Source organism: Hydractinia symbiolongicarpus, chromosome 5, assembly GCF_029227915.1.
Source record: "Hydractinia symbiolongicarpus strain clone_291-10 chromosome 5, HSymV2.1, whole genome shotgun sequence".
NCBI lineage: Eukaryota > Metazoa > Cnidaria > Hydrozoa > Anthoathecata > Hydractiniidae > Hydractinia > Hydractinia symbiolongicarpus.
In genome coordinates, this window is record NC_079879.1 from 13496946 (window position 1) to 13509199 (window position 12254).

Here is a 12254-nt window from a genome sequence, read left to right on the forward strand (position 1 = left end):
CACGGCTGCATTAACATGACCAGGGCTATTTTTAAAATGCAAAGTCAGCAAACCTTATAACCCAGCCTTTTAAGAATAGTATAGTTAAACAGTAGGTTTGTTTGCGTCTGTATCTATCTGATGTAAACAACAATGGCAGCCGTACCAGAGTTATCAAGCGTTCTAGTGTTTGGTATGATTATTATTATTTTTACACTTTACCTATTTTGTGTTGTGTTCACAAAATAATTTTTTGTACAATAAAGAGCTTTATTCCTGTTTTTCTAAAATGAGTTACCTCCAACTTAAAGACGAGTCCAACAGAGTCAGGAAAAACTTTTAATTAATGATAATAATAATGATAATGGCACGTTACAAATTACTATACTACCTTCAAATTAATTTAAAATATAATAACAGGAATTTTAAACAGGGAAAAGATGAATGAAGGGAAATAACATGACGGCTCAGGTAAACCGCACGCCCAGCAATGTATGCCAAATAATATTATTCTGCCATTCCTCCTGGTTGAAAAGTCGCATGGTATCGTTTACTGGCCTAATTACATGATTATCTAAACAAACAGCTCTAGTGATGATCTGGCTTGCCATATAACTTCATGGTTTAGACTATACGCCATTCCTAGAAACAACTTTTGGAAAAATGCCGATGAACAAGGTGGGCATTTAACACAAGGTCAAGTGAAAAAAAAATCGACTAAAACATCCTATTTCTGTGATTTCCTTCTTAATTTTGTGATGTCAGGCCTGAAGTTAGAAAACCAATATTCTGTGAAAAATTCAGCTCCTATTTATGAAGAGGTGACTGGGTGAATGACATGCTTTCTCTCAAATCATAATGGTTATGTTCTGCCCAATCTTGGAACGTGCCCCGTCTTAAGACTGGACTGCCCAATCAAAAGACATACATGTCCAATCTTAGAACAATTGTGGAAAACAAAGAGAACAGTGACAATTTTAGACTGCACCTCTTAAAAGGAACTTTAAATTGAAACTTTTCTCGGCAAATCAAAAGGCAAAATATTAGACCATTTATATAAATATGTGTATAAAAAAATTTAAAACTATTTAACCATATATGGCTGACTATTGCTATAGTTAGCTAAACTTCTCATTCAAAATGAAGTTAACAGCTAACGATTTATCTGATTCTTTATATATAAACCTTTTTTTTAAAAATTTGGTCACCACGAGCTGTAAATAAATGCCAAATGTATAATACGTGCTAGCTACGATTTTTGCTATGCCCAAAAACTGGCCTTGTCAACTCCACAGTTTTTTGTTGTTCGTTTTTTGTTTATCATATACCCCAAATATGATATTTTAATGTGCCTGAGAATGGTTGTTGGGTCTTGCAAACAACAGAACTTGTGTGGCACATCCCTTTTTTAAAATTTAAAAGGTGTCTAAAGATGGTCTCCTGCCCAATCTTGTGAAGCCTTGCCCAGTCTTAAGACTGGGCATTTTTATGTCCAAAGATTGGGCAGTGTCCTAAGATTGGCCAGAACAGAGACATTGACTACTGCAGTTTCTGTGGAAAAGAGTTTTCGAAATTCGGACTGTCTGTCATTCAGGAAGTTCTGCTCAGAAATAAAATGAGACATTTGCTCATGCACTAACTTTTCAAAAAATTTCATAGGAATTGACAAAATAGAGATGTTTTATTGCCACTTTTAAAAAAGGCGAGACCCTTTTAGTCTTCTAACATTTAGGTACATAACCAGTAAATAAAGATTTGTTGAACAGACTTATTGCTTTCTGTTTTAAGAAGTCTCTTTCTTTGATGGGTATTATTGATTCATCAGTGACCCATGCCTCAACACGGCCAGAAAATCTATGTGTTTTGAAAGGGGCATGTTTGTAAGCCACTGTTTTAACATTTTTATTCAGTTTCTCACATGTTTCATCAAGGTCATCTTAATTAGTAAAATATGACCAGTCTAAATTCCTGAGCTCCTTCAGAAAAGCCTCTTCACTGACGTTCTTGTTGTTACGAACCTTGATAGTTTTAGGTTCAAATTTTGGCCTTTTGAATTTTCTGATCACATAAACTGAATTGTGATGACTGATGCCTTAATCCATGACACCAGTTTTAGAAATACAAGAACTGTTAGAAAGTATTAAGTCTATAAGAGTGCTACTATTTTCAGCACCATGATTTGGCTCTGTAATATGTTGTTTTCGGAAAAGAGTGGAGCACAATTCCTTTATTTTGGAGGAAAGAGCATATTTTGAAAGCACAGTTAAAATCTCCCAAGATAAAAACTTCTTTTTCTTTTGGGAGTTTCTTAAAACACGGTTTAAAATGAGTAAGCAGGTTTTCCGTACTCTGCAAATCACTACCTCCAGGTGGCTGGTAAACCCCACACACGTAAATAGGTTTAGTTTTTTTCAGGAACACTTTCACCCATAGTGATGCAACATTTTTCAAGTGTAGGTGTTTCAAAAGTGACCACTTCTATTTATTTTAAGCCAATAAAAAAAATGATAAAGGGAACACATGTTCTTATGTGGAATTGCCTTGCCTAAATATGTTGCTAGAAACAAATATAATAATACGCCTTTTGCAAAGTGGATAAAATTTCTTTGATAAAGTCTATAAAACATCGCCCATAAATTTGTTCTGTAAATTAGCAAACTTTGACGATAGAGCAATATTGACGTGAAAGGAAAGTATATTAAGATTAGTAAAGCCATTGTATTGCACTTTTAAATTTAAGGCTAAATAACTTGAAAACGGTTGGAAATAACTGACGTCATCTCCTGCGTGGGTAACTAGGGACTACCTGGGACCAATTTGGGTAAGTTTCCCAAACCTGGGTCCTCGAATCCGATTCGGAATGGACGGGTTGATGACGTCATCAAAAAACCTTTAAGCCTTGATATCTCTGCAACCGTTTGTCAAAAGTACATAATCATCATCATCATCATCATCATCATTCTCGGCTTAACGTCCGTTTTCCATGCTAGCATGGGTTGGACGGGGTATATTAATGACCCTCTTCCAATCTGATCTAGACTGTGTTAGATCTAAACTCAACTTCCTCTCTATCAAGTCTGTCCTTATAACCTCCTGCCAAGTCTTTCTCTGTCTGCCTCTGGGCTTTGCCCCAGGAACTATCAAGTCTCTACACTTTCTTACCCAATTATCCTCCTCCATTCTTTCCAAGTGCCCCAGCCAATTCAATCTTCTTATCTGGATAACATCTTTAATTCTACGGAGACTTAGCCTGCTTCTTAGCTCATCTGAACTCTTTCTGTCTCTCAGACTGGCATTACACATCCACCTAACCATTCTCATATCATTCCTTTCTAAACGGTCAAGATCTTCCTGCTTCACTGCCCATGTCTCACTACCGTACAACATAACACTTCTTACACAGGCCTCATACAACCTACCTTTTACCTCAATTGACAGGACTCTGCTAGTCAATAAAGGAAGTAACTCTCTAAACTTTTTCCAAGCAGAACCTATCCTGCAAGTAACACTTCTTCCAACACGCCCTTCACTGCCCAACATATCACCTAAGTAACAGAAGTTCTTAACTATCTCTAAGGAGCCACTGTTGTACATCATTAAAACTGGAAATACTTCATTCTCTATAATCTCACCTTTGCAACGCTTGCAAACTGTATGCCAGCTCTTAACCTTCCACTAATACTACTGCACTTCTTATGTACCCAATGCTTGCAAGTCTGACAAAAAATTGAGTTACTACCAACCCCTTTCCTGCAAACTCCACAAGGCCACTTTCCAACTACAAGGTCACACTTGGCTGCAATGCTACTAATCATGACTTTAGACTTTGCTGTGTTTACCTTCAGCCCTTTCTCTTCTAGTCCTTTCTTCCACTTCTCAAACTTTTCAACTAATTCTTCCATCAACTCTGCTATGAGAATTAAATCATCTGCATACAGTAACTCCCATGGACAACCTGTTCTGAACTCCATCGACAGCGCTTCTAAGACTAGAATAAACAACAAAGGACTAAGTACAGAACCCTGATGTACACCAACATTTACACTAAATTCATCACTAAGTGAATCGTTAATCCTGACACGACTTCTAGCATTGCTGTACATAGACTGAACCATCGTAACTAGCCACTCATCCACACCTAATTTTCTCATAGCCCACCAAATAACTTTACGTGGCACTCTATCAAAAGCTTTCTCTAAATCTACAAAGGCAAAATAGAGATTTTTTCTCTTTCCTAAATACTTTTCCTGAAGCTGTCTGAGTAAAAATATTGCATCTGTAGTGCCACGCCCTGGAACAAAACCAAATTGCATCTTATCTATATCAATTCTTTCTCTAAGTAACTTATCAATCACTTTTTCAATAACTTTCATTACTTGATCAACCAACTTCAAACCTCTATGCAAATCTGTTTCTCTCTGCTTCTGATTTTGCCTTATACACTGCTGTACGAGCGCGACGCTTAGCTTCTAAGTAAATATTTTTACTACCTCCTGACTTCCACTCTTTCCAAAGTTTCCTCTTTTCCTTTATACACTGGTCAACCTCATTATTCCACCACCAGGTCTGTTGATGTCTAGCTGGTCCTTTCGTCCACCCACAGGTATCATCAGAAGCTTCTAGAAGACAATTCTTCAAATTAGTCCAAGTACTTTCAACATTGTCACTATCACATTGACTATTGTAGGCTAACTGCTGAACTTTTGCACTAAATTGTCTTGCTACAATTTCTTCCTTCAGCTTCCAGACTTTTCGACGGGGCCTGTACTTTCCCTTGGCTTCTTTGACACTCTTCAAGATAATATCAAAAACCAGCAACCTATGCTGGGAAACACACTCTTCCCCCGATATAACTTTCACGTCCTTCACCACTTTCTTGTCTGACTTTCTAACCAAAAAGACATTTATACATTTTTTTCATCAGCCTTTCAAGATCTATACGATGAAGGCAACAGGTATACACATTTTTGAAAAAAAAATTTGTGTTCTGACATATCTCTGCTGACGTCATCAAAATTTAAATGACGGTTGTTTTTCTTTGTTATCCTGGCTAAGTGGATCTTTCCACGGGCTTTATCGACTAATCTCTATAATAATACGCCAGTTCCGTGTGTCTGTCTGTCACGTTTGCAAAGTCGATTATATTTTTCATAATTTTCTTCAATAAAGTCTATAAAACATCACCTATAAAATTGTTCTGTAATTTACCAAACTTCAACGTTAAACTAATATTAACGTCAAAGAAAAGTATATTAAATTAATGAAGCCATTACAGTGCACCTCAAACTTTGAGGCCTAATAACTTGGAAACGAGGTGGTGACGTCAATGATTTTTCACTGCGTGGGTAACTAGGGACAACCTAGGACCAATTTGGGTAATTTTCCCAAACCTGGGTCCCCAAATCCGTTTCGGAATGGACGGGTTGATGACGTCACCAAAAAACCTTTAAACCTCAATATCTCTGCAACCGTTTGTAAAAAGTACATGATCCTATACATTTTCTTGATCAGCGTTTTAAGATCTATACGAGGAAGGCAACAGGTACATAAATTTCTTAAAAAAATTTTTGTGTTTTCACGGGCCTTTGCTGACGTCAGCACAATTTTTAAACCCTTATATCTCATTAACCGCTCATCAAAACCACACGAGCATACATTTTCTTGATCAGCAGTTAAAGCTCTACACAATAGAGGCAACGTGATAACAAGATTGTAATTTTTTTTGTGGATGGGTTGCTGAAGTCATCAAAATTTTATTCTGCCTGGGTGGATTTTTCCACGGGCTTTATTGACAATCTATATAATAATACACCAGTTCCGTCTGTTTGTTTGTCACTTTTGCAAAGTGGATTAAATTCTTTACTATTTTCTTTGATAAAGTCTTTAAAACATCGCCAATAAGATTGTTCTGTAATTTACCAAACTTTAACGTTAATAATATTAACGAAAAATAACATATGTGAAGCCATTACAGTGCGCTTAAAATTTTGAGGTCAAATTACTTTGAAACGAGGTGGTGACGTCAATGATTTTTCACTAGGGACCACCTGGGACCAATTTGGGTAAGTTTCCCAAACTCGGGTCACCGAATCCGTTTCGGAATGGATGGGTAATGAGGTCATCAAAAAACTTTTAAACCTTAATATCTCTGCATTCGTTTGTCAAAAGTACTCGATCATATACATTTTCTTGATCAGCGTTTCAAGATCTATACGATGAAGGCAACAGGTACACAAATTTTTTTTAAAAAAAGTTTTGATGGTTCATTGCTGACGTCAGCAAAATTTTAAAACACTTCGGTTAATATCTTATTAACCGTTCATCAAAAGCACATGATCATATACATTTTCTTGATCAACACTGTAAGCTTACACAATAGAGGCAACGTGATAACAAGGTTCTAATTTTTTTGTGGGTGGGTTGCTGACGTTATCAAAATTCATATGACGGTTCTTTTTCATTTTTATCCTGCCTTAGTGGATTTTTCCACGGGCTTTATCGACTAGTTAAATCAATGTTTGCACTCTTTAAAATTGATGAAGAAGACATTGTATTGCCACAAAACTTTGAATGACGTCGTCCAGTCAAAAATGACGTCATCCAGTCAAAAATGACGTCATCATTTATTCCCAAACCTAAAAACATGCTAAAACGGTGGGACGTAAACTTTGGAATGAGAGGAACTGTTTTAAACATTTTAGATGCATAAAATTAGTTGATAAAAGCATTAAAAAACTAAAATATAACCTAGGAAGTGTTGATTGGGATATTTTAAAAAAACATTAAAACGTTATGCTTCAGAAGTTATTACTAAAAAATTATGAGGGGACTACAAAAGCCCCCTCCCCTAGGCTAGATAGGGTTAAAAGCAAGTAATATGTAAAAAAATATGAAAAACAATATGAAATACTAAGTTTTTAAATTATACGATTTTTCATATTTAAGTTTTTAAGGCTGCACCTTTTTAACTACTTCAGAGATAAGAGCCTTTTTAAACTCTCGATTTAACTCTTAACTTAGAAGGTTGCTGCATGTTTTTAAGTGGTCAAATATCCATCCTGCATGAATTGGTTTCAGCGTGGTTTACTTGACATCAACTTTGATATTATAGGGTTTGATGCCCTTTTCAATTGAATTCTGATGCACACCAGTCTTGTTACTTGTCTAAAATAAACCTTTTTTGCACTTTCTTTTTTACTAGAGAATGACATTGATAATGAATTGATGTGTGTTTGGGTGTATCCAAAAATCGAAAACGAGTTTAAAAAATTACTCACTGAGAAATGCGAATTATTAGCATCAGAACATCAAGATACGACTTTTTGTTATGGCCAGAACAATAATTCGTGGTATTACATTAAAAGAAGCAACATAAAAGATGCAGGTGTCAATGACAAGGTGCTTTTTTATTTCTACCAAGTGACTACCAAATTTTTTTATAAGCACTAGTACTAAAATTCACAAAAAATTTAAGCTACTCTCGAAAAGGCATTATTGGACTTACATCTGTTAAACCTACTTTAATGAACTTCTCTATTAAATTCAAAACATTTGATAAGCAACTTAAGTATCAGGTCAAAAGTTAGTTTGCGTAGTAGAAATACGTTTTAGTATAAACTATTTGTTCAAACACACATCATCTTGGTCAAAAAATATTGGTGTGCATAATATCTATCAATGTACCTTATTTTGTTTTTAAATTTTTCATTTTAACCTGCGGTAAGAACGTTAATTTTCGCACTTTGAATTCTTTGATTCTGTTTGCAGGTGAAGGATGTGTACATGATTATCACAGCCCAAGTAGGTATTTCTGTTAGGAAAATATGAAAAGTATACGGGACCAGCTTGGTGTGAAAGTGTAACTTTACAATAAATCTATTCTTTATTTCTAGAATTTCAATCCAGAACTCTACCAGGCTATGGGTGATGTATTCATGACAAGTTATTTTATCAATACATCGAATGTTCTCACTCAGTATCTGTCAATGTACACAAATGGCTACAGTATGAAGGACGATGCAACGAAACTGTCACATACAGATTTCAACAAGAAGAAAGCTTATCTTCAAGTGTGTATGAAAGGTACTTTCGTGTGACGTGTCACATGCATTATTCCTGTGTCACTCAGCCTGTTTTTTTATGCTTCCCTTAGTCTGGCAAATTAATATGATAATGACGTAACATAAGTTTTTTTTTATTTAGAATTGATAATGTTATTTGGTGTGGAATCGATACTGATGTATACAGGGTTGTTGCTGAAGAAAAGAATAGTTGTTTACTCCCCTAAGTTAGATACCCTTTTACACATTTGCAGGTATGTTTTCAGCTTAGGGCGTTCTACAAAAACAAACTTCGGCGAAACTGCAACGTTTTCGGGAAGCATCACTTGATTTTTACGATTGACCTTACTTTTTGTTGGAAACACTTTCTTCTTTTAAAATAAAAATTGTTGTATCTACAAACGATCTGCTAGAAATTTTCCTTAACTTGAATATGAAGTTGTAACTCAATACGGTATCATTTCAGAACACTACCTGCGTTTGTTTTACATCGATTAAACTGGAACATTGTTTACCCGTTCGTTCATTTTACTGCAGCAGAAGTATCCGAGTTGAAAACGCTACGATCCTATGTAGTGGGAGTGACGGATAGCTCTGTTGAAAACCAACCTGAATACTATGATTTGTTTCTTAATGGTAAGAAGTTTTGTAAATAAGTTTTTTAAGTTACCAAGCAGTCTCCAAATTATTTATGCTGACGTCATAAAAAATAAAATTTTACTTTCGGGACGTCATCTCTTCGGATGATTAAAATCTAAACATTTTGAAATTTTTATATTTATTTTTTAGTACCTGACGGGGAAATTGTAATCAATCCACGATCCAAGGGTATGTGATTGATTTCACTTCTTTCAGAAGCCACATCAGGTGTTTACTGCACATGTTTTTGATAGTTCTGGTTTTTCCAGCACCAAGTGATCGTTTCTGCCCAGACTAGTTTTCCTGACATGATTTTGCTTCATGTCATACTCGCTAATCCTGTAAAATGCACACTTATGTTGTTATGTTTTATTTACATCACTTGAATGCCTGCAAAATCACGTTCTGGTATTGTATGATGCCTTAAATACAAGTGGACAAAAATAAGCGTTATATCGCTGAAGCCAAATTGTCTGCTGCTCATAGTAAAAAGTGTATTTTGTTCTTTGCTTATTTTTCTAATTTCAAAAGGACTTGTTTCCATTTTCATTAATACCATTGCTATATTTTAAAAGAACTGAAATAGCTAAACTGGATGAATGCAATTTTTAATTTAGAATACTTTCAGATGGGCAAGATGCATAAAGACATAGCAAAATATTTGGTTCAAGCTAGCGAGGACGAAGACACGAATGATGAAGATATTATCAAGGTACTACACTGATTATATTCTGTTTTCCGAAAATTGGGTTGATATTTTTCCCACTTTTTCATCGCTGTTGCCCATGTTGATTTTTCTTTTATAAGAATGTGCTTTTTAAGAATATCAGACTGGAATGCCAGGTTAATTACAATAGGCCTATTGTTTAGAACAATACAGAAGTAAGAATAATAACATGGCTTGGCTAGAATTTAGTATTCTTATAAAAAAGTACGTAAGGGGAAACACTTAGTGAGAATGTAGGAGAAAGGAATTTTTTTAATGTATAAAAACTTTCGAATTTAATTTTTTAACACAATATACCTTTCCCGAATTTCATAAATTATAATAATTATGACATCATCTAAAATTTTATAATGGTTTGATATTTTTTAAATGAGGATATTCAGATAGAATATCAAATTATTATGACAAAACTGAAGTTTTTAGTGCAACATAATATTCTGGTTGGATTTTATTTGAGATTTGAAGGAAATCATTATTTTGAAAACGAGGCTATTCTTAGAAAGGTTTTACTATAAACTTCAGCTCGCAATTGAGGCAATTAACGAACAGAAATACTTACGAAATTTGTTAACTGTTCTACCTTTTGATAAGGAACTATCGACCTCTTTATTTATGTTTGGCATAATTAGAGAAATTCGGGCAAGGTCTATTCATATTTTTTCTCGCTTTTATTTTTTTTGTTCTACAAACGAATGTTGCGCGCGCATCATTCTTCTAAACTCGCTTTTGAAAAACCGGTTTTTTATTTTTATTTTCACGCAACTAATTTTTCGTCATTTTAGCCACTACCTTTTTGGCAAAAAAAAGTCGGCAAAAAGTGACTAAATTTTGGCTAGATGACTAATATTTTTTGCCAACTAAAATTTTTTTGCCAAACACCTCTTTTTGCTGATTTTTTACAGACAAAATTTTTTTGCCGCCCACCTTTTTGTCGTTTTTCCTTCCTTGTTGCTAATTTTTATCAGTTGTGCAATGCAATTGTTATTGAAATTGACTAAACTGAAACTTTTTTATATACCTATAACCATTTTTGTTGTTGTTGTTGTTTTTTTGATGAATTCAATTGCTCGACATCGTGGCTCGTGTTCGCACACTAGATTTTCCGTCCAAGGAATATTAGAATGATAATAAAAACCTATTTTTTAAATTATTTTTTATACATACAGGAATTAAAGAAAAGAACAACAGACATTATTTCAAACTTAAAATCTCTCGACAAAGCAGATCCTGATGATCCAAAGATAACTATAGAATTGCTTCAAGAGAGGAACCTGACCACTACAATGCAGTCATTTTTATATAATTTAGCTTCTGCTGAGGGGATTGTAAAATTGTAATTATAAGTTCTCACAAGTCATAATTACTTAAAGATGAGCAGATTTTAGAGACCCTGTGACTGACGCTTTTTTGTGGTAACCATCGGGGTTTTTTTTTGTAAGAAACGCACATAATGACAAAACGAAAATAACATAAAATTTGATCAAGTCATCGATTGGAACTCTTCTAAATTATTACCCTTGTTCTTATATATTTAGTCTTATTTTTATAATTTAGCTATAGTTATATAACATCTTTATATTAATTTGTTAGTACAATTATTTTTTAAGCAACCAGTTTATAAGCAACTGTACTAATTTTAAATCGAAAAACAAATTACCGCAAAACTTCTAATTTAACGCGTCTGTAATTAACGCACAGGGGCCATTTTGGCAGCAATTGTAATTTTTTCTCTCTAATTTTACTTGCTTGCCCAAAATCTTTTGTATTATATTTTCCACTTAAAAAAATGACAGGCGTATCGTACTGAAAGAATCAAGCTTGTTCAATCGGATAAACTGATCTGATTGGACAAGCTTGATTTTTTGATCAATATATGTTGACACGTGAAAGAGTATCGTTTTAAACAAAGAAAGGAATAATAAAGAATATTTTTTGAGTCAATCATTGAAACTAAAAACAATACGTTGTTACGTTGTATTTCTAAGTGGAAATCTGGCTTAACGCGCATGGGACAATGTGAGACTAAAATTTAGGAGAAGAAAAAAAAGGAAACAGGAGAAGAAGATTAAGAAGAAGAAATAGCTTAGCATTTTTTTTCTTTTACTTATACGTAACTCAAAGAAAATTAAATAATTAAAAAACATTAAATATTCTTTTAATTTTTCGCGCATGTTGTTATTTTCCCTAATTATTACCGCGCATTCAGGCTCTATAATTTACTGCATTTTCTATGACAGCGCAAAAAGCTCAGCAAAAGCAAAGCAAAAGAGATATTTTTTCAAGTGGGCACGCATTTTTCGCTATAGCGGAAAGCGCAGACGAACGAAAACAAACCTCAACCTTGTCCCCAGGGCTCTCTATTTTAGTTGCATGAAATCGTAATGAAGCTCGCACATGAACAGTTTGGGACACATGTTTCACAATCTTAATGTCTGTCTTCTCCATCTGCACACCCACATGATGCTTGCTGAAACGACCTTCACCTTGGAGTACAGCTTCGCATTCTGCTTAAGGTATTTCTCCTCACTTTACAAGCTTTTAAACGCGGCGAGCAGTTCATGAGTTTGAAAAAGCCCTTCTCGATTTCGTTCTTAGCGGCAGTCCTCAGTCTGGTGTTAATATCGATGTAGGGCTTAAGCCATAGACTTTGTTTAAACTGAATGACTTGGTGTACCTTGGTCAGTATAAGTTCTGGAGCAGTATAAATGTGTGCATGGTCCAGCTTACAGTTGTCAAGGCAGACATCCACCAGGAGCAACACATCTCTCAGGTAGACATAGTGATAATCGCCGCGCATAACTCGATCACCCTCCGGTGTGATACGATTTCACACCTATTGGGCATGCTCG

At 34.8% G+C, this 12254-nt stretch overlaps 1 protein-coding gene across 1 annotated transcript; it reads left to right on the top strand.

Moving 5' to 3' along the window:
- The first annotated feature begins 54 nt into the window (after nucleotides 1-54).
- On the top strand, nucleotides 55-10917 carry LOC130644903 (DENN domain-containing protein 10-like). Its single transcript, XM_057450685.1, has 9 exons — nucleotides 55-172; nucleotides 7181-7377; nucleotides 7747-7779; nucleotides 7872-8061; nucleotides 8182-8293; nucleotides 8506-8675; nucleotides 8829-8867; nucleotides 9296-9390; nucleotides 10572-10917. The coding sequence occupies exons 1-9, from the start codon at nucleotides 133-135 to the stop codon at nucleotides 10740-10742; spliced, it is 1047 nt and encodes a 348-aa protein (XP_057306668.1). The 5' UTR covers nucleotides 55-132; the 3' UTR covers nucleotides 10743-10917.
- Nucleotides 10918-12254: the final 1337 nt, after the last annotated feature.